The 20055-nt window shown below is 43.8% G+C and overlaps 1 protein-coding gene across 3 annotated transcripts in view; it reads right to left on the bottom strand.

The window, feature by feature from the left end:
• GRM1 (glutamate metabotropic receptor 1) overlaps positions 1-20055 on the bottom strand; it is a 268257-nt gene that overhangs the window by 42077 nt on the left and 206125 nt on the right. For all 3 annotated transcript variants that reach the window (XM_026649556.1, XM_026649558.1, XM_026649557.1), the window contains exon 7: positions 16011-16941. In XM_026649556.1, the coding sequence (XP_026505341.1) occupies positions 16011-16941 (931 nt within the window). The remainder of the gene's footprint in view (positions 1-16010; positions 16942-20055) is intronic.

Consider the following 20055-nt stretch of genomic DNA (forward strand, 5'->3'; position numbering starts at 1 on the left):
GTCCAGCAGGTCAGGAATCAGGGGTAGCAGGTAACAATTCCTGATAGTTATCTGATTCAGTGAGCTGTAGAACACAGAGTCAGAAACTGCTTTCTTTCTTTTTGACAAACAGGTCTGGTGCACCAGCTGGTGAGGTCGAGTTGTGGATAAACCCTCAGACCAGATTCATCTGGAATTATTCTGGGAGTGCTGTCAGCTCAGGTTCTGATATGGCATAAATTCATCCAAATGGTATTTTGGCTCCTGGCTGCAGCTCTATTGGGCAGTCATAGTCCCGGTGTAGAGACAAGGTTTTCACATTCTTCTTTTTAAAAAATCAGTGTAATTTTTGTATTTCATGGGGAGCTCAACTGTAGGTGTAATGGAAGGTTCTGCCTAGATGGTCATCCTCACTTTAATCTCTCAAGGTTTGGATGCCAGGACAGGATCTACTGATCTCTAGCAGTGCTGCTGACAAAACTCGGATGGTAAAGATTTCCTGTGCTTGCCACTAAATAAGCCAGTTATGGAGGGCCAGCCAGGAGATACTGCAGTTCAGGGAAAGTGTGGAGAATGGATCACAGCAGATTGTCACACTTCTCTGTGTCCCTGGATCACAGACTCCAGGGAAGTTGTTTCGTCTGTTACAGGACCAGAAGATAAAGGAGAACTGTGAATAGTCTCTACAAGATCAGGAGGGGCCTTCGTTGCAGGTGAATCTGCAAGATCTGGGCTGCTGCTCCATCTCTGAAGCAATCAGCTGCACCTGAGTTGATGAGAGCCCATAGACCAGGATTCTGCAGGGGTGTCGGGTATGTGCAACTGGATTGGCACCTGCAACTGGGGAGCTCTCGGGCAGGGTTCTGGGTGTGTTTCAGTCAGGACCAAAGTATGGGGGAGCTCTCTTCCCTGACTTCTTGGAATTTGTATGGGGCAGGCAGAGATTGAGTGATCTAACTCACCGCAGTAGAAGCAGAGATGGTGCTGGCATCGTCGTTCCTTTTCTCTGGGGGTGAGCCATCAATGGCCCATATCGACCTGCATTGGCTATGGGGAGGCGGTAGTGAAAAGGTCACGATACCTGGGTTGGAGTGCTACAAGTCCGCTGTTTTGTTCTCCCTTCGTTTCTGTCACTGATTCTCTATATGGATGGCGAGATCCACGAGGGCATACAGACTCACAGGCATCTCTACCTGGGCTCATTCATCTTTGACCTCTTCTTGCAGGCCCCACTGGAACTGGTACATCAGTTTGGTACTGCTGCCTCATTCCAGTTTGCATCAGCCATGAGGTGGTGGAACTACGCAGCATAGGAGGCTACTGTGCCCTGCCCCTTTCGGAGTTTCCTTAGGGCAGCCTCCGCCATCCAAGTTCGGTGCAGGTCACCAAATAGTACAGACATGGCTTGCAGGAAGACATGGCTTGACCTCCCAGCTCAAAAGTACTGGACTGTCACACTTCATTAAGGGGAAGACCCAGTCTAATGCATCTCTAGACAGCAGGCTGATGACCAGGCTCTCCTTTGCATGACTGGTGGTATAGGTCTGCGGATGCATCATAAAGAGGTGGTGGCACTGGTTTATAAAATTCGCTAGGGATTGCCATCGAACTGTTCTGGCAGAGGTATCAGGGAACGGAGCTGCACGAGCTGTGTCTGGAGTGTGGTATTTTCTGCATGGAACTCAGTGACTTGCCCCTGCAATAGCTGGTTCTCTAAGATCAGTTGGATGACCCAGGCCTGCAGGTGGTCCCCTCGAGCATGCGAGGTGCTCCCGAAGGGTTAGCCAGGTCCATTTTGCTGGCACCAGGCCCACTCATGTGGCCTAAGTGGTCCATGCAAACTGTCACGGCTGAGTCATGGGCAGCCAGACCTAGTGGTCAGAGCCAGGGTCCACCAATCACGGTACAGGAGTCAAAAGTCTGCCAGGTCAGGATACTGGGAGACCAGAAGCAGAAGACAAACTTGAGAGCAGAACCACAAATCAGTAACCAGAGTCAGATTGGGTCAGGATACCAAGAGGTCAGAGGCAGGAGACAAACCACAGAACAGAACCACAAGTTGGACTCCAGGGTCAGGCTAGGCTGGAATGCCAGAAATCAAACCAGGGAAGCAGAAAATTTTTATTTGCATATTGAGCTTATTAGGCACTTGGTCATTGTTTCTGGAAGTCTAAACTCTTGCTGCATGCTCTGCTTTATGCCAGCCACCCATAAAATCTCTCATTTATGAGCCAGCCGCCCGAGTACGTACATAGGACATTGGACAGGGCTCTACTCGGGCTGCTACCCTGAGCCACTGTGCCCACACTGCTATTTTTAGCATGCTACATCCAGCAGAGCTGGCATGTGTACATCTACCCCGCTGCATCACAGACATAGCCTACATCCCTAAGCAATCCCACTGAAGCCAATGGGACTTTCCTAGGAGTAAGTTACTAATCGGCACGAGCAAGGGTATCACAATCTGCCCTCAGTGTTTATACACACACAACAGTGACAATAATTACTGTTGGTGATTTACATTTGCTACCATTCCTTCATGTATTTGGCTGTAGAAAACAGCAGGGACTGTGAGAGGCTTTTGTAACTGGTGAGGAACTAATACAATATGTTAAGAAAAAAATAAAAGCAGTCATTTTAGACAAACTATTGAAATACTAAGAACAGCAACACATTGCCTAGCAGAAGGTGGGAGAGAGGGAGAAGAGGCTTCAACTACAAATAAATAAAGCTGGAAAACAGCAGGAGAGGCTGTTCCATTGTTTGCTGTGGATTCCTGGCCACGCTGCATTCCTTGATGGTTGGCCTTCAAATTAGTCATAGTTCAGATTTTGGTGTAAATCTTACCTGTGAAATTAAATGTTTATGCACTGTGATTTACAATGCATAGAAATAGTGCCTATCCTGGGGGCTTTATCATACATTTAAAATCATCACATAAGAAGATTGAGCCAGCAGCTAAGTCTCAACACAAAACTAGAAACTAACCAAGCAGAGACAAAATTCAAACCCAAAATCAAACCTATTGAATAACCCCTTCTGAAACCTCTCCATCCCAAATAACTGGGTAAAGAGATGGATCTTGCAGCATGCCCTCATGGTCTATTTTGAGCCAAAGGAGTGTGTTGTGGGAAGTGGGGGAGAGAGGAGACAGGTTAGTAGGTTGCGGGGAGCAAGTTTAGTAGGTGCCATAGCTAAGGGCCCTGTCAGCAGTTCCCTCTCTTTTATACTGGGTGGATTCCAGGCAGTTTCTCAGGTAGGCAGGTCCCTAGCCATTTGGGGGTTTATAGGTCAAAAACCATTAAACATAATCCAGAAATCAATAGACAGCCAATGAAGTTCATGATGTACTGGTGTGCTCCCACTGAGATATACCACTTACTAAGCAAGCCCCTGCATTCTGCAAGCGCTTTAGTCTCTGAGTTGATTTAAAATGGATGTAGATCACATTGCCATGGTCTCATCTTGAGGTGAGATCCATATCCAAAAGAAAAAAGGCATAATCTCACAGTCAGACAGAGATGGCCTTCCTAGAAACCGCTGCTATATAATTATCTAATACCAGCTGGAATCCCATAATATCCCCAGACTCTAAAAATAAAAGGTCATGCACATCCTCAATATAAGAAGCAGGTGCAATCTTAGCCATATCTCCCAGTTGTTCTCTCCAACCTGTCCATATTATCTCAGTCTTATCTGGATTAAGTGTCAGACAATAGCTGTCAACCGTGTCTCAGTCTCAACCAGGCAACTCTTGGGTTGGAGGAGATAAATATCCAGAGGGGGGTGTCTTTGGCATAGTGAAAATCCTATAGCCAATGCCTCCTCACTCAGCCTCCCAATAGCCCCAGGTGTACTCTGAACAGAGCAGGAACAAGATGGAACCATGTAGGATCCTACATGTTAGCATCCTTGGGGATGATAATCAACAAACTAACACCACCCTTGGGAATGCTCAGCATGGAGGCCACAGAGTCACCCAAGATTAATCTCATCCACTTGTGAGTCAATAAAGATGCCATAATCAATGGTATCAAGGCAGCTGATAGTTCTATCTGTACTAGCATGGGCACCCAATCTTCTTCCACTTCCAGGAGGAGTGCAGTCTGTTCTGTACCCAGGTCTGTAGCTGGAGTGACAAGGGTAAAGGACTTGTGAGCCCATCTAGGAGCTGTACTCTGTGAACTGTCTCACCATAACCTTCTCTATAATCCTAACCAAAAAAGGGAGATTGGCTATTAGATGGTGGCTTGCCAGACTGTCAGTGTCAACTGATGATTTCCTGAGCTAAGGCCTCACAACAACTTCTTTAAAAAAGGGAGGGCAAGTTGGCAGCCTACAAAAAGCTCTGACAATCTTCATCAGCAATGGACCAATTCTTCTCTGCTGGTCTTCACCAACTAGGAAGGACACACATCAAAATGAAAGTTGTGCAGTGAAGTGCTCCCAACTAGGGCTGGCTGGAAAACAAGAATTCTGTTTCACAAAAAAATCAAGTTTTGACATTTGGTTCTGTTCTGTTCTGTTCTGATGCAATAGAGCCCACCCCAAAACAACCAGCAGCCTGGGGTTAAGGTACTCAGCTAGGATATGGGAGAACCAGGTTCAAGCACCTGCTTTGAATCAGGTAGATCCCCCTTCTTAAAATGCCTCTATTAGTTTTGATGAAATTTTAGTTGGGAAGGTTTCTGAGATCCAGGAAGGAATTATTGTTCAAAACTAGAGGGATACAAACTCACGCCACAACAGTCAATGGTTAGAGTCATTTACCTTACCACTTACTTGAACCCAGGATTCCCAAATCCTAAATAAGTCCCCTAACCACTGGGCTATCTTGGGGCAAAGTGCTTTCTCTCACACACACAGTGATGATCCGGAAATCTGTCTATAGACAACTTATGAATTCCAGTTTGATTTTATGGACTATATACATCCTTACAATTATATTATGTGTTGCCTCATGCTTCTTGTGCCAACAGACAGGAGAGTGTTGCCTATATGTACCTATGAATAGGTTGGTCATTGGAGACTATCAACACATGAATAGATATTATCTGGGGAGAACAAAGGAATGACTGCATCCTACATAAAATCAGTTTTCTCAAACTTCTCTGCACAGGGGGCTGGGGTTCAGAGGAAAGGAATTTCCCCAGAAGCAGAACAAAACCACGGCATTAGTGGTGGAATTTTAAATGGAGAGGGATTCACAGAGACAAAAGGAAGCCTTGGAAGGAGAGAGGAACAGAGGACCATATTTTTGTGGCAGATGAGTCCTTTTTAACTGCAGGATCACCCGAAGAAGAAAGAAGCCGGCTGTGGAGGAGAGATACTATAGGAATCAGAAGAGAATCCATGTGTATGTGTGGGGGGCATCATGGACTCCTTATAGGACTCTGACCTAAGCCAAAAGAATGCTCAAGAGTAGTAAGAAAAATGAAGCAGGGAAATTCATATACCGTATATACTCGTTCATAAGGTGGGACTTAGCCCCTCCCCCCAACAGAGGGAGCAAGGAGAGGCAGCACAGCCAGCAGAGACAGAAAGGAAGAGGCGGGGCCAGAGTCTATCCACTTCTGGCCACGCTGCTCTCCCCCCAGCCTCCAAAGCAGCTGCAGCTCTGGGGCTGGCAGGCTGCAGCCGTGCCGCTCGGCCCCACCCCCCAGAGCAGGCTGCGGCCATGCCGCCTGGTCTGGCCTGCAGGAGCAGGCTGCAGCTGCACTGCCCAGCCTGCCGGAGCAGCTCCAGCCAGGTCAGAGACATCCTCCCCTGGCCCTCCCCAGATAAGGTGGGAAGGGGTGGGATGGGGAGAGTTTGGGGGTCCCGGGCTAGGTGTGGGGTCATGTGGGGGGTGGTCATAGGGGTTACTCCCCTGACTCCCAGCTTCTCCCCCCCAAAAAATTTCCCCACCAGTTGCTGTCCCGGCCCGTCAGGGTAAGCAGCTGGTGCACCGGGACACTTTGTTTACTTAGGTTTACCTCCGTGCCTGCGGATGCTTGAGGTAAACAAACCATCTCGGCCCGCCAGCAGCTTATCCTGATGGCCCGGGAGCCAAAGTTTGCTGACCCCTGAATTATAGGGTCAGTTTATGAACGGGTTATAAAAATTTTCCATTTTTACTTATCCACCTTGGGGGGGTCGGCTTATAAACGAACCGGCTTATGATCGAGTATATTCGGTAGGTGTTTTATTGTTTTGTCTTGATCTGTATATTTCTTGTTCTGTCTACAGTAAAGAGCAAATTAGGTGAGTGGTAGACAACACGGATGTGATCAACTTAATGTACCCTCTCTGCACACATGCACATCACACATCATTTGAAAGTTTATTATGTCTATTTTAAGATAAAGTATGATGTGGAGCTATCAAGTGGTGCTGTTACCATAGAAACAGGGATAAACTGACAACATCAACATATTAAAATCACCAGTTTGAAATATTGCATTCTTTTTTGTTAGTTTAATGACTCTATATATTATTTCAAGACATACAATTGCATTTCTTTGTGACCTCGTAAGAATGGCAATACTGGGTCAGACCAATAGCCCATCTAGCACAATATCCTGTCTTCTGATAGTGGCCAGTACCAGATGCTTCAAAGGGAATGAACAGAACAGGGCAATTTTGAGTGATCCATCCCATGTCGTCTAGTCCCAGCTTCTGGCAGTTGGAGGTTTAGGGACATCTGGAGAATGAGGTTGCATGCCTCAACATCTTGACTAATAGCTGTTGATGGACCTATCCTCAGATCATCACAACAACAATATAAAGGGCAAAACAAAAATTTAACAATAAATTTCTACGGCTGTCACTGAAACTGGTGGTGACCTTGATAGTCAAGATCATTATCATCTTCTTCATCATTATGATCTCTCTCAATAACACGTGGGTTACCACAGTCTTCATTGTCTTGACATGTACACAGTTCTGTGCAGGGAAGATTGTTCTGACTACAGACACAGTATCATAGAAATTCAGATGCCTTTGGTCCCTTGAAGTATACAGTTCATCATCTGCATTTTTCCATCCATGTTGCAATGGTGATCCAATATCTGGTTTACCTATGTGCAAAGACATCCAAATCTTTGTTTTCCAAGAGGCTCTTTTGATATGCTCTTTAAAACTGTTCTCACTTGGGATTTTGGCCAATGACTTGTCCTTTTTGATGGTTAGATTGAGGCACAAGCAATTCAGGTTTCTGTGGTTTTCCTTTTCTCTCTCACTTTCTCTCCCAACTTCCTTGCTGCAGAAACTGCAGCTTGTCCATCACTCTCTCCCGATTTGGGAAGATCTCTGAAATGGTAAGCTCCCTTTGTTTTGACAACTTTAAACAGAGATTTGCTTCCCCTATGCCAAATAGGGATGACACAGAGTAACTGCATGTTAATGTGTGTACAGCAGGAAGTATGTTATAGAAGTCAGTAGTGCATCAGAAATTGCATGCAGAGGTATGAAGCGATGCTTGTGCTGGAATTGATGACTGTTTCAATCCACGTCATCTATGTGTTTCATTTTTGGCAAAGTAATGAACAAGGATCAAAACATCTTTATTGGCCAACCTAGTTACTTTGGTTCTTTTGATATCAAGAGACCCAAAGCCATATTGGCACACACAGCACGCAGAAACATCTTTGTGTACTGTACAAGCCTTGGGCTTCTTCAACACCTCTACTGGTGATGGACTTTCTTACATCACCACTGGAAAAGCCTCCAGCAAGGAGTGTCTGTGTTGAGCATGCTCCTACACTCTCAGGTGAATTTTGAACCATATATTCAGAGAAGAATTTTACAAGTGACTGCTTGTTGGATGCCATGTTAGAAACTTTTTCCATGGAAGCACAGGGCATCCACTAGCCACCTGGTATTTCTTGCATTCAGCTTTAGATCCTGTCCATCACTGTCTTTCTGCAGTTTTCACCAAGTTACTGTTGTTGTTCCTGTCAAAAACTTTGACTACATAATTGATTTTGTCAAATCCTTTTAGGAACTAACACAAGTACTCAGCAGCCAATTCATCGAATGTGTGGAATTTGTCTCCAGCCATCATACATATGACAGCCATGGCATCTCTGATGTACACTGTGGTTTCTTTGTTACATGCTCTTAACTCAAAAGATTCTTTCAGCTTGAGCTTCCAGCTGATGCACTAATTCAGCTCTGTCTGTTCTTCTCATTGTTCCATCAGCATGGAAGAGGGACACAAGCACAGTCCTATAGATGACTAAGAACTGTTGCAATTGGAACATTGCCTCTGCATTATGCTAAATCCAGGGCTCCGTTGTAAATATTTTCTGGATTGATAGCTGCTGTGATTGTCCCTTCCTTGCCAGACTTAAATTTAGTCATCTTGGCCATGTCAACAAACGTTTTGATGCCAGATTTCTTGACTGGGCTGAAGATGCTACATGTCTCATCAGAATCAAATGGACCTCTTACAAATGTTTCCATTTGTTCTTCACCAACATCTATTTTCAATAGAGACATCTGATGTTATGCGTAAGTATGTTGATAAGCACCTCTGCCTGTGATTCAGGGTCAGATAGGTTTGACATATTATTGATGACATGGTTGGTCAGAGATGTAACATGCTCTTAATCCCTCTTCAGTGCAGAGGCAAGAACATGTTTGCGGACTTTGACTTAACTACTTCTTGTTAGGCCACTTCCTTCTCTCACAGTTTTTGCATATGCATAATATGAAGCTGTGTAGTGTCATCTCTAATGCTAATATGGATCTGTGCATAAGTGTCACTGAATTAAAAAGCTAGTTTTTAGAATATTTCAAAGTACTGGTACTGCATGCCTAGGCAATTACAACTGAAAACCTTTCACCAGGTAGACTAGATGCTACACTGTATCTACAAAACCTTATAAATGGAGAAGCATTACATTAGGAATTCACATACATTTATATCTATCACCACGCAGTACAAATTATAGGCACATAATCTACTGCTATTAATGCACAACCTTCAGTGTGAGACTGATCTGATCAGCAAATTTCAGTTGAAAACAGAGAGAACTATTATAATCACTAGTGAGATACGTTGACAATTACGAATATGCAATGTGAAAACATTTCATCTTAGTATATTGCAAAATGTTGATATTCGCCATTTCTGCCACATGCTAAACAGCTTCATCATTTCTGGGAGAAAAAATACCTGCTCATGCAAAACGAATAAAAATCTTTTAATACATTGTCGTTTGGTAACTTTCATCAATAACCACCATATGAAGGTGTTGAAATGAACTTAAACAGCAAAAACTGTAGTCATAGTTAGCAATGTTTCTGGAACTGCGCAAAAAATGACTTTCATTTTGGGTACCATTGTTTCACCTCACCTACAGGCTTATGGCACTGCATTATACCTCATCTAAATGTACATAAAATACATTTTCAAATGATATATGATTAGAGTGTGTGTAGGGTGGGTATATTAAACTCCAAAAATATGGCCCATTTTGGAGAATTGCCACATGCCTAAGTGGTTTTGGAGCCTTTGGCAAAGTCTGCATGCTATGTGCATCAACTATCACGTGTCCCTGGAGAGGTGAACAGTACACCACAGTGCCTAAAAGGTTGGAGCTCTGGAAAAGGATGTCCTTAAGCAACTGAGGAGTGGGGGAGCCACTACTAGCCAGAGGTCCTAGGCAGGTGACTCACATCAGCTCTGATAAGAAGGTGCTAGATGGAGGATCTGCATCCCGAAAGCCTGCCTAGATAACCAAAGCCAGAGAGAGTCCCAGGGCTTTGCTCAGATTTATAAAACGTAAAAACCCACAGGTCCACCATGTTGGGACCCAAACACAGCAGTAATCTGTCCACCCCCAATGCCATCCTGGGCCTGAGAAGCCTTCCTATCAAAACCAGATCTGTTTCTGCCAAAAGTTTAGATTTTGGTGAATCAGCATTTTCTGAAGACGCTTTTCATTTTGATGAAAAGTTCCCAATCAACTCTACTCTCAACACCTCCTGAACTTCAGCAAGCGGCAATAGGCTAAACTCAGCCAGGGCGAGACAGTGCTCATCTCCTCCAGATCCCATGCTCTAACCCATCTGAAGCACAGGAGGAAGCATGAGCAGGAGAGCGCAAGAGGGGAGGACTCCTGCCTCATGCTGAGAAAGCAGGACGATCAGCGAGTTATCTTAAGTGCCTATACACAAATGCAAGAAGCCTGGGAAACAAGCAGGGAGAACTGGAAGTCCTGGCACAATCAAGGAATTATGATGTGATTGGAATAACAGAGACTTGGTGGGATAACTCACATGACTGGAGTATTGTCATGGATGGATATAAACTGTTCAGGAAGGACAGGCAGGGCAGAAAAGGTTGGGGAGTTGCATTGTAAGTAAGAGAGGAATATGACTGCTCAGAGCTTCGGTATGAAACTGCAGAAAAACCTGAGAGTCTCTGGATTAAGTTTAGAAGTGTGAGCAACAAGGGTGATGTCGTGGTGGGAGTCTGCTATAGACCACCAGACCAGGGGGATGAGGTGGACGAGGCTTTCTTCCGGCAACTAACAGAAGTTACTAGATCACAGGCCCTGGTTCTCATGGGGGACTTCAATCACCCCAATATCTGCTGGGAGAGCAATACAGCAGTGCACAGACAATCCAGGAAGTTTTTGGAAAATGTAGGGGACAATTTCCTGGAGCAAGTGCTGGAGGAACCAACTAGGGACAGAGCTCTTCTTGACCTGCTGCTTACAAACAGGGAAGAATTAGTAGGGGAAGCAAAAGTGGATGGGAACCTGGGAGGCAGTGACCATGAGATGGTTGAGTTCAGGATCCTGACATAAAGAAGAAAGGAGAGCAGCAGAATACGGACCCTGGACTTTAGAAAAGCAGACTTTGACTCCCTCAGGGAACTGATGGGCAGGATCCTCTGGGAGAATAACATGATGGGGAAAGGAGTCCAGGAGAGCTGGCTGTATTTTAAAGAATCCTTATTGAGGTTGCAGGAACAAACCATCCCAATGTGTAGAAAGAATAGTAAATATGGCAGACGACCAGCTTGGCTTAACAGTGAAAACCTTGCTGATCTTAAACACAAAAAAGAAGCTTACAAGAAGTGGAAGATTGGACAAATGACCAGGGAGGAGTATAAAAATATTGCTCAGGCATGCAGGAGTGAAATCAGGAAGGCCAAATCACACTTGGAGTTGCAGCTAGCAAGAGAAGTTAAGAGTAACAAGAAGGGTTTCTTCAGGTATGTTAGCAACAAGAAGAAAGTCAAGGAAAGTGTGGGCCCCTTACTGAATGAGGGAGGCAACCTAGTGACAGAGGATGTGGAAAAAGCTAATGTACTCAATGCTTTTTTTGCCTCCGTCTTCACAAACAAGGTCAGCTCCCAGACTGCTGCACTGGGCAGCACAGCAAGGGGAGGAGGTGACCAGCCCTCTATGAAGAAAGAAGTGGTTCAGGACTATTTAGAAAAGCAGGACGAGCACAAGTTCATGGGGCCGGATGCGCATCCGAGGGTGCTAAAGGAGTTGGTGGATGTGATTGCAGAGCCATTGGCCATTATCTTTGAAAACTCATGGTGATCGGGGGAGGTCCCGGATGAATGGAAAAAGGCTAATGTAGTGCCCATCTTTAAAAAAGGGAAGGAGGAGGATCCAGGGAACTACAGGCCAGTCAGCCTCACCTCAGTCCCTGGAAAAATCATGGAGCAGGTTCTCAAGGAATCAATTCTGAAGCACTTAGAAGAGGAAAGTGATCAGGAACAGTCAGCATGGATTCACCAATGGTAAATCATGCCTGACTAACCTAATTGCCTTCTATAACGAGATACCTTGCTCTGTGCATGAGGGGAAAGCAGTGGACATGTTATTCCTTGACTTTACCAAAGCTTTTGATATGGTCTCCCACAGTATTCTTGCCAGCAAGTTAAAGAAGTATGGGCTGGATGAATGGACTGTAAGGTGGATAGAAAGCTAGCTAAATCATTGGGCTCACCAGGTAGTGATCAATGGCTCCATGTCTAGTTGGAAGCTGGTATCAAGCAGAGTTCCCCAAGGGTCGGTCCTGGGGCCGGTTTTGTTCAATATCTTCATTAATGATCTGAAGGATGGCGTGGATTGCACCCTCAGCAAGTTTGCAGATGACACTAAACTGGGAGGAATGGTAGATATGCTGGAGGGTAGAGATAGGATACAGAGGGACCTAGACAAATTAGAGGATTGGGCCAAAAGAAATCTGATGAGGTTCAACAAGGACAAGTGCAGAGTCCTGTTCTTAGGACGGAAGAATCCCATGCACTGCTACAGACTAGGGACGGAATGGCTAGGCAGCAGTTCTGCAGAAAAGGAACTAGGGGTTATAGTGGACGAGAAGCTGGATATGAGTCAACAGTGTGCCCTTGTTGCCAAGAAGGCTAACAGCATTTTGGACTGTATTAAGTAGGAGCATTGCCAGCAGATCAAGGGACATGATCATTCCCCTCTATTCTGCATTGGTGAGGCCTCATCTGGAGTACTGTGTCCAGTTTTGGGCCCCACACTACAAGAAGGATGTGGAAAAATTGGAAAGAGTCCAGCGGAGGGCAACAAAAATGATTAGGGGGCTGGAGCACATGATTTAGGAGGAGAGGCTGAGGGAACTGGGATTATTTAGTCTGCAGAAGAGAAGAATGAGGGGGGATTTGATAGCTGTTTTCAACTACCTGAAAGGGGGTTCCAAAGAGGATGGCTCTAGACTGTTCTCAGTGGTACCAGATGACAGAACAAGGAGTAATGATCTCAAGTTGCAGTGCGGGAGGTTTAGGTTGGATATTAGGAAAAACTTTTTCACGAGGAGGGTGGTGAAGCATTGGAATGGGTTACCTAGGGAGGTGGTGGAATCTCCTTCCTTAGAGGTTTTTACGGTCAGGCTTGACAAAGCCCTGGCTGGGATGATTTACTTGGGAATTGGTCCTGCTTTGAGCAGGGGGTTGGGCTAGATGACCTCCTGACATCCCTTCCAACCCTGATATTCTATGATTCTATGAAGCAGACAGCACAGCTGAAATTACGAAAGGCAATATGCTTTTCTTTTTTGATGAAGAAGATGAAGATCATTATTATGCAATTTGCCCTGGAGAGCTCAATTCAGCTGTGACATCTGGTTGTCAGTGATGTTTTCCCCTACATGGTGTGGAAACCTTGCTTTAACCTGGCTTATATCAGTTTAACTTGCACCTGTAAATTATAACCAGTTTTACACCAAAATAAGAGGGTTCAAAGGTAAACTTGCATCAATTTGACTAAATTATTTAAAAGTCAATTTAAATTAACCAGTGCAAATTCTGTATGTGGACAAACCCTAAGAGGTGTAAGGGAATTGGAACTGATTGGATTAGTAGCAGGAAGAGACAATGAGAAAAAACAGAAGGCTGCAAACAAATGGGGAAGAGGGGAGACAAGAAGTAAACAAGAGGAAAGACAGTGGAAAGAAACTGGGATAAAGTCCCTCAGAAAGAGTGCTGCTACCATTTATAAGCAGCAAGCATGGCCTCCAAAAAAAGGCATTTACAGCATCAAGAAGCAGAGTAACATGACCAATAGAAAAGGGTCTGCACACCAGAGCAAAGAGAGGAAAAGCTGAAAATAAAACCCTGAAATTGGAAAGGCAAAAGAGAAGAGCTGGAAGGAAGCCAGGGTGCAATTCCTTTGGGCATTAAATATGCTTGTAGACTGCATTTATATTTCAAACATTTTTTCACACATTCAAGCTAGATTTCAGATTCAAAGCCTCCAGCAAATTCAGCTTCTTCCCTCCTGGATTTCATCAGCAGCAGTCCCAGTGTCTGCCTACATCTTCGCCCCACTGTCCCTGCAAGCTTTGAAAATGGATCCTACTGGGGGCTTGAGCAGCCTCCATAATCCTGAGGCTACCGTCTACGATGCCCCATCATCTCGCTACCAAAACCTTCTTTTTGTATGCAATGCTACTATGTCCCGTATTTGGAGACAGAAGTCTGTAGAAGTTTCTCTCTCTGCAAGCAAGCCTGTAATGCTCCCACTTCTGGGCGAACATAAATGAACCAGACAACAGTAGCCAATCAAGAGGTTGAATTCTGGCATGTAAAAGATCCAGAAACCTGACTACACACAAAATACAGAAGGCATATTAACTGACTAATGAACATTTAGTTCAGAACACAGTTTAAAAGTGCTATGAAGACTTTTTGTTCCATACAACTAAACACATGCTGGGTAGAAAGGAACTAAATGTCAAGAGATACTTATTAAAACATATGCAACAAATAAAATTGGTAGAGCTTAGCTGAGTTTTCTATCATTTTTATAAGGTACAAATGCAGTTCAGAAAGCTGTTTTCTAATGAGGAGAAATGTTCTTGTATTATATGCTTTGTTCTAAATTTACTTTATAAACTGTGAATATAATTCTGTTCAAAATATAAATGTCTTCTCCATCCTTTAAAACTGATAAAGCCTCAGCAGATTCAAAGATTCTATTCTATTAAGCTAGAAAAAAAGTCAACTAAGCACAACAAAGAACTAAACTGCCAATCTTGTTCATGGTGCAAAATACACAATAGCCCTCTTCTGGCAGCCTGAGCCAAAGATTAGATAGTAGAGCCAACAAATGAAATACACTGTTCTCTTGGAGAGATCTAAGACCCGATATATCTTCCACTGAATCAGTGAGAGCTGGATCGCCATATCTACCTACCTTCAAGGAACACAAGTCTATGACTTACAATGGTCAATATTTTGATACTATATTACAATCCAGAACATATTTCACACAAAGATGGTCTCTCAAAAATTGACTGCTATTCATAGTTCTTTCTTTGCATCAGCTTAGGACTTGGTGTCTGTACTCCTATTGCTTCCTCCTTGACTTGAGTTGTGTATTCCCACCGTTTATGCTTGCCCATTATTTCAGCCCCCACCTTCTGATAAATTAAAGAGTAATGTAGTATGAAAGCAGGGGTTTTATGTCATCTTAGTTGTATCCCCCGTGCATCTCAGAAAGATATGCAAGTGGTTCCTGTGCAAAGTGAAGTGAAACCAACACGAAGGACTTCAACAAACTTATTGATGGTTCAGTATAGACAAATGGATTGAACTTAACTGAATGTTGATGCTATTAAACAGCTCTGAAATGTGGACTCCACCTCCTTTGGTTCCTATTTTTTACATTTTGATCACAACTCCGACACTGGTACTCTAAGCTTGTGTCTAGTACTGTGATGCTTCTTTACAGACCTATGTACTATTAAAGAAATAGGAAAATAAAGTATGCTAGTGTTCAGACAGCTGCTCACAGGGAGTCGTTGCTTGAAATGACAGTTCTCTCTCTCTCTTTTTCTGTCCTGTAGCTTAGTTATTTTCCATTATTAGTGAGAAGAATATATTCGAACAGGTTACAAATGCAGAACTGTCATCATGATCATTCAATCCTTGTGACTCTTTGAGGCAAACTCTACCACTGGGAACAAGGACTACTCAAACTAACAGGGCCAATTATTAAAAAAATATTGCTCACAATCCTGCCAATTAAATAAAATACACACAATATGGAGGGGTGCAGTTTGTTGACAAACATGAACAGAGTTTCACAAAAGGCTACCCTATGAATGAATGAAAGACTCTCTACTTTTACATACAGACTCCGGTGGCCATTTGACAGATATGTGTGATTGATAATCAGTCACCCACAGATTTCTGGTCCACTTTCCGGGGGAGGGGGAATACACTTGCACCTCAGTTTGGGCAATAATGCAGTGCACTTCAAATGGGTATGCACTGAAAGATGAGAAGCTGAAAGAGGGAGCTTTGGTACTCTGCTGCAGAATGACCTGCACCAAAGGGGAATTACCTACAAAGCTACCTTCAGAATGTGAGAGAGAACCTGAGAGGGTAGGTGACTATTGTAGATCTACCCCAGCCCTACCCTCATTACCACAGACAAGATGAAATAGCATTACATACCTTATTACAAATACAGCAATCTACTGTAGGTTGAAAGAGAACAGGAGAAAGAGACAGACAGACATGTACGTACACACAAACAATTACTCACTTTGGATTTCCAGCACCTGGCTTCTTTCTTCGGAATATGCTGAGGAATGTGTTGGATCTACAAGGAGCCTTGCCATCCCCAACGTGCATACGCACCACATCTGAGGTGGTGAAGGCACTGCGGACATTCCTCTCAGGCTTGGCGATGATGATGTACATCTTGGGAGTGAACATGCACCCGAGGGCCACTGTCACACTGAGGCTCACTGCAAAGCAGGTGGTGATGATCTTGTAGTTGCTCCCGAAATAAATAGGCACAAAGGCCAGCCAGATGATACAGGTGGTGTACATGGTGAAGGCAATGTACTTGGCCTCGTTAAAATTGGCGGGCACATTGCGAGTCTTGAAGGCATAATAAGTGCAGCTCATAATAAGGAGTCCATTGTAGCCCACTGGGGCCACCACACCCAGGTTGCTGGTGTTGCAGATCAGGAAGACTTCCTTGATGCTGGGGTAGGAGAGAATAGGCATTGGGGGCTCCATGATGATCAGTGTGACCACCAGCGTCAGCTGCACACTGATCAAAATGGAGGCGATGACCACCTGTGCCCAAGCACTCATGAAGTGTGGCTTGCGGGTGCAAATCTTCTTCTTGCTCCCTGCCAGGATGCGTGCAATGCGGTTGGTTTTGGTCACAAGGGCAGAGTAGCACATGGCAGAGGAGAGTCCCACCAGAAGGCGCTGGAGGTAGCAGGAAGTGACGGTGGGCTTAGCTATAAGGGTGAAGGGGCAGATATAACCCAGAAAGATGCCAGCAAGTATAATGTAGCAGAGCTCCCGGCTGGAGGATTTGACAACAGGGGTGTCCCTGTAGAGCACAAAGATAAGGGTGACAAACATGGTGACCAGAATCCCCAGGCAGGAGAAGACCACAGCCACAATAGACTCTATATTGCTCCACTGGAGATACTTTACAGTGATGGGTTCACAGCCTGCGGTATACAGAAAAGAAACAAAGTATTAGAAGGGTACCTGCTAGAAGGATAAACTGCTTTTCTGAATCCCAAACTAAAGTACAAACATCAGTGTAAACCGGTGTGGAATGGATTATTATACTCATTTTACAGATGACTGAACTAAAGCACAGAAAGGTTAAGATTAAATACATTAAAAAGCATCCATTAATTTGAGGTGTCTTTATTGCACTGAGCACCCAAAAACAAACTCCAGAATTAGTGGAGTCTTTTTACAATTTTTGTTTAAGTGACTTTCCAAGGGGGACAGAACAATTCAGAGGCAGAGTTGTGAACAAGTCCTTGCTGCTAAAACCAGCACCCTCACCCTAACTAAAACAACAGTGAAGTGCTGGTTATCAACAGTTTTGGGCAGGGATCGGAAGATCTCATGGGAAGTTCAAGGCTTTCAAACTTTGCAAGCTATTTTGTGTGGTTGCAAAACGAATGTAATTTAAACTCATATATTTTTCAAGGGGTGATTTTATAAGATTTTATAAGAAAAAATAAAGGCAAGCCTATTTATTTGGGATAGAAACCCCACTAAAAGCTAGACTGGAACAACTGGGTATCCTAATATGATAGATAGATAGATATGTAACCATGTATGTGTGTGTGTATATATACATATATGTATGACATATATGCATATTTTCATTAAAATGTTTGTCTTATTGCTTGTCTATTTACACTTTTCCAGATCTTTGCTCCATTTTCTCTACATATTTTCATTAGATTTTTTCTCTTTATGTTCCTTCACACATTCTCCTCTAACTATAACATGAATTCAATGACATTACAGTCAAATCCACAATGTATGTGTGTATTTGAAAATAGGCATGAAAGATATCACCTATTCCTAGTAAAAGAGAAGTAGCTGTAAGAAATGGGGCTTATTTTGGATAAGATTTTCACAAGCCAAAGTTAAAGGAAACTTTGTGTCTACTGACCTAGTTGGCCTCCAGGTGCTACCACCGTCTAAATTACATACTAAAAACTACAACTGAATTAAAAGAATGTTAAGGCTGCAAAGTCAAACACTCAAAAGACAGGAAGTGCCAGAATTACAGCAGGCAACCTTCATTTTGACAACCTAGCCTCTCCAGCCTGTCTTTTTTCCAGTCCCAGCCCTCCCCTGTCTACCACAATTCCTCTTAATCATCTTTTGCTTGCCCCCACCTCCTTCAGATCTGTGTCCATGTTCCAGTTCCCCACTCCTACTCTCCAGTGGCTCTTTGTCCCAGTCCCTAATCCTCCCCTCAAGCTTCACATCCCAGTACCTCCCTCCATGCAACCTGGCTCCTCATCCTAACCCCACTTGCACCCTGACCCTCTCATCCAAGTTGTGCTCCCACTCCTCACAGCTGTACAATCAAGTTGAGTTGTTTCTCTTTCTCCTCCTCCCTGCTTGGGGACCAGAAAGGTAGCATTGACAGCACAGGAGAGATAGCCTTGCTGCTCTCAGTTTTGGTGTCTAGCACTGCACTGGCCCTTGGGTGCTGTGAGGACCAGTTGTCGGGAAAAGTCCTTCTCAACCCCTGAAGCCCTGGGATGGAGCATGTTCGGTACAGATGGAATCTTCAGAGAGGTCTCTACTGAGCATGTGCAAACTGAGATTTCCAGAGACTCATAATGTGACCAAATTTAGGTGGATGGGAAAAGGTATCAGATGCCACCGCTACCAAATTTCAAGTCCCTGCTCCAAAGTGTGTGTGTGGGGGGGGAGGGGCGGGGGGGTCCTCAGTGAAACAGATGTAAGCATTTTTTAACCTGGCCAAACCAACGTATTTTCCCTAACCTCATTTTGAGAAACAGCTGCACCGTATTTGCTGAAATTTTCCAAAAAATACAGACCAAAGCAAAAAAATTCAGTCGGAGGCAGACATGTGGCATGGACAATTTCAGCCTGAATAGTTAAAGGTTGGCAAATTGATAAGCAAATGAAAAGAGGGGTATATAGTAGAAAGCATTGGGCAGCATTAAACACAGGTGGCACTATCTGCACTGCCTATAACAGCAGCAATGGCAATGCTAATTTTTGCAGCTGGAGGAGCTGGTTTAAAATAAAAGCAAATGTACTCAGAGCTCATGTGGTGAGGTGAGCAGCACTTCTCACCACGTATTCAGGGTGAAATGTAATTGAAAATAAAGATTTTAATTAGACCTGGAAACCCGTTGCCAATAGCCACAACAGCACTGAGAAACAGAAGTAGAATCAGCTACCATTTTGCTTTTATAATAGATTAACTGTCAGAAGCAACTGAGCATTTGATTAATATTAAACAAAGCTCCTTTCTTGATTGGTATGCCAGTAGTGCAGCACAGTTATGGGCACTAGAAGAGTTAATATGTAATGTGTAATCTAGATTTAGTAACACCAAGCCATATTCTCATTCCTCCAGCATAGGTAACATATTCAATGCCTTGGCCCCGATTCAACATAGCATTTAAACACACACACAGCTTTAAGTCTATTTTATGTAAGACACAGAAACCTGTTTAGAAACATTGGTGCAATTTCTGTGTTCAGACAAGCCCTGAGAGCCACAACATGCTCTGTGTGGGCTGAGTACATTCCACAACACCCATCCCCAACCATGAACTGCTCACATTAGTGGAGTGCTTTGACTGGCAACTGAATGAGAGGGACATGGGGATAGGGAAGCTGTGTAAAGCAAGACAAAGACAGAAAAGATATGCAGTAAACTGAAACTTTGCAAGCTTTAAAAAAAAAATCCAGTATAGAAATGAACAGCAAAAGGCTATAGAGTTAATTTACCATATGTGGTGAAAATTAGTTGGTTAGTTTTTGTTTACTTTCCCCCCCTATGCTTTAACTATGAACCATTTCTCAGGACAGAAGACTAATTGATTTTTTTAAATGATATTCATATTTAAGACCACCAATACACTCCAGAGGTGTTTCCTGAGATCATTAATACATGTCTCAGGCAACTGAAGGCATAAGACCTTTACAATGAATATTATAATAGCCCCATAAAACTACTTGTCCTTTCTTGTTTTATTGCTTAATTAAAGCTGGAAGAAACTGGACTTTCTAGCTCTGACATTTGTTCCCTTTCCATAAATTCT

The sequence above is a fragment of the Terrapene carolina genome, unplaced genomic scaffold (genome assembly GCF_002925995.2).
Source record: "Terrapene carolina triunguis isolate 2854851 unplaced genomic scaffold, T_m_triunguis-2.0 Scaffold85, whole genome shotgun sequence".
In the NCBI taxonomy this organism is placed as follows: Eukaryota; Metazoa; Chordata; order Testudines; family Emydidae; genus Terrapene; species Terrapene triunguis.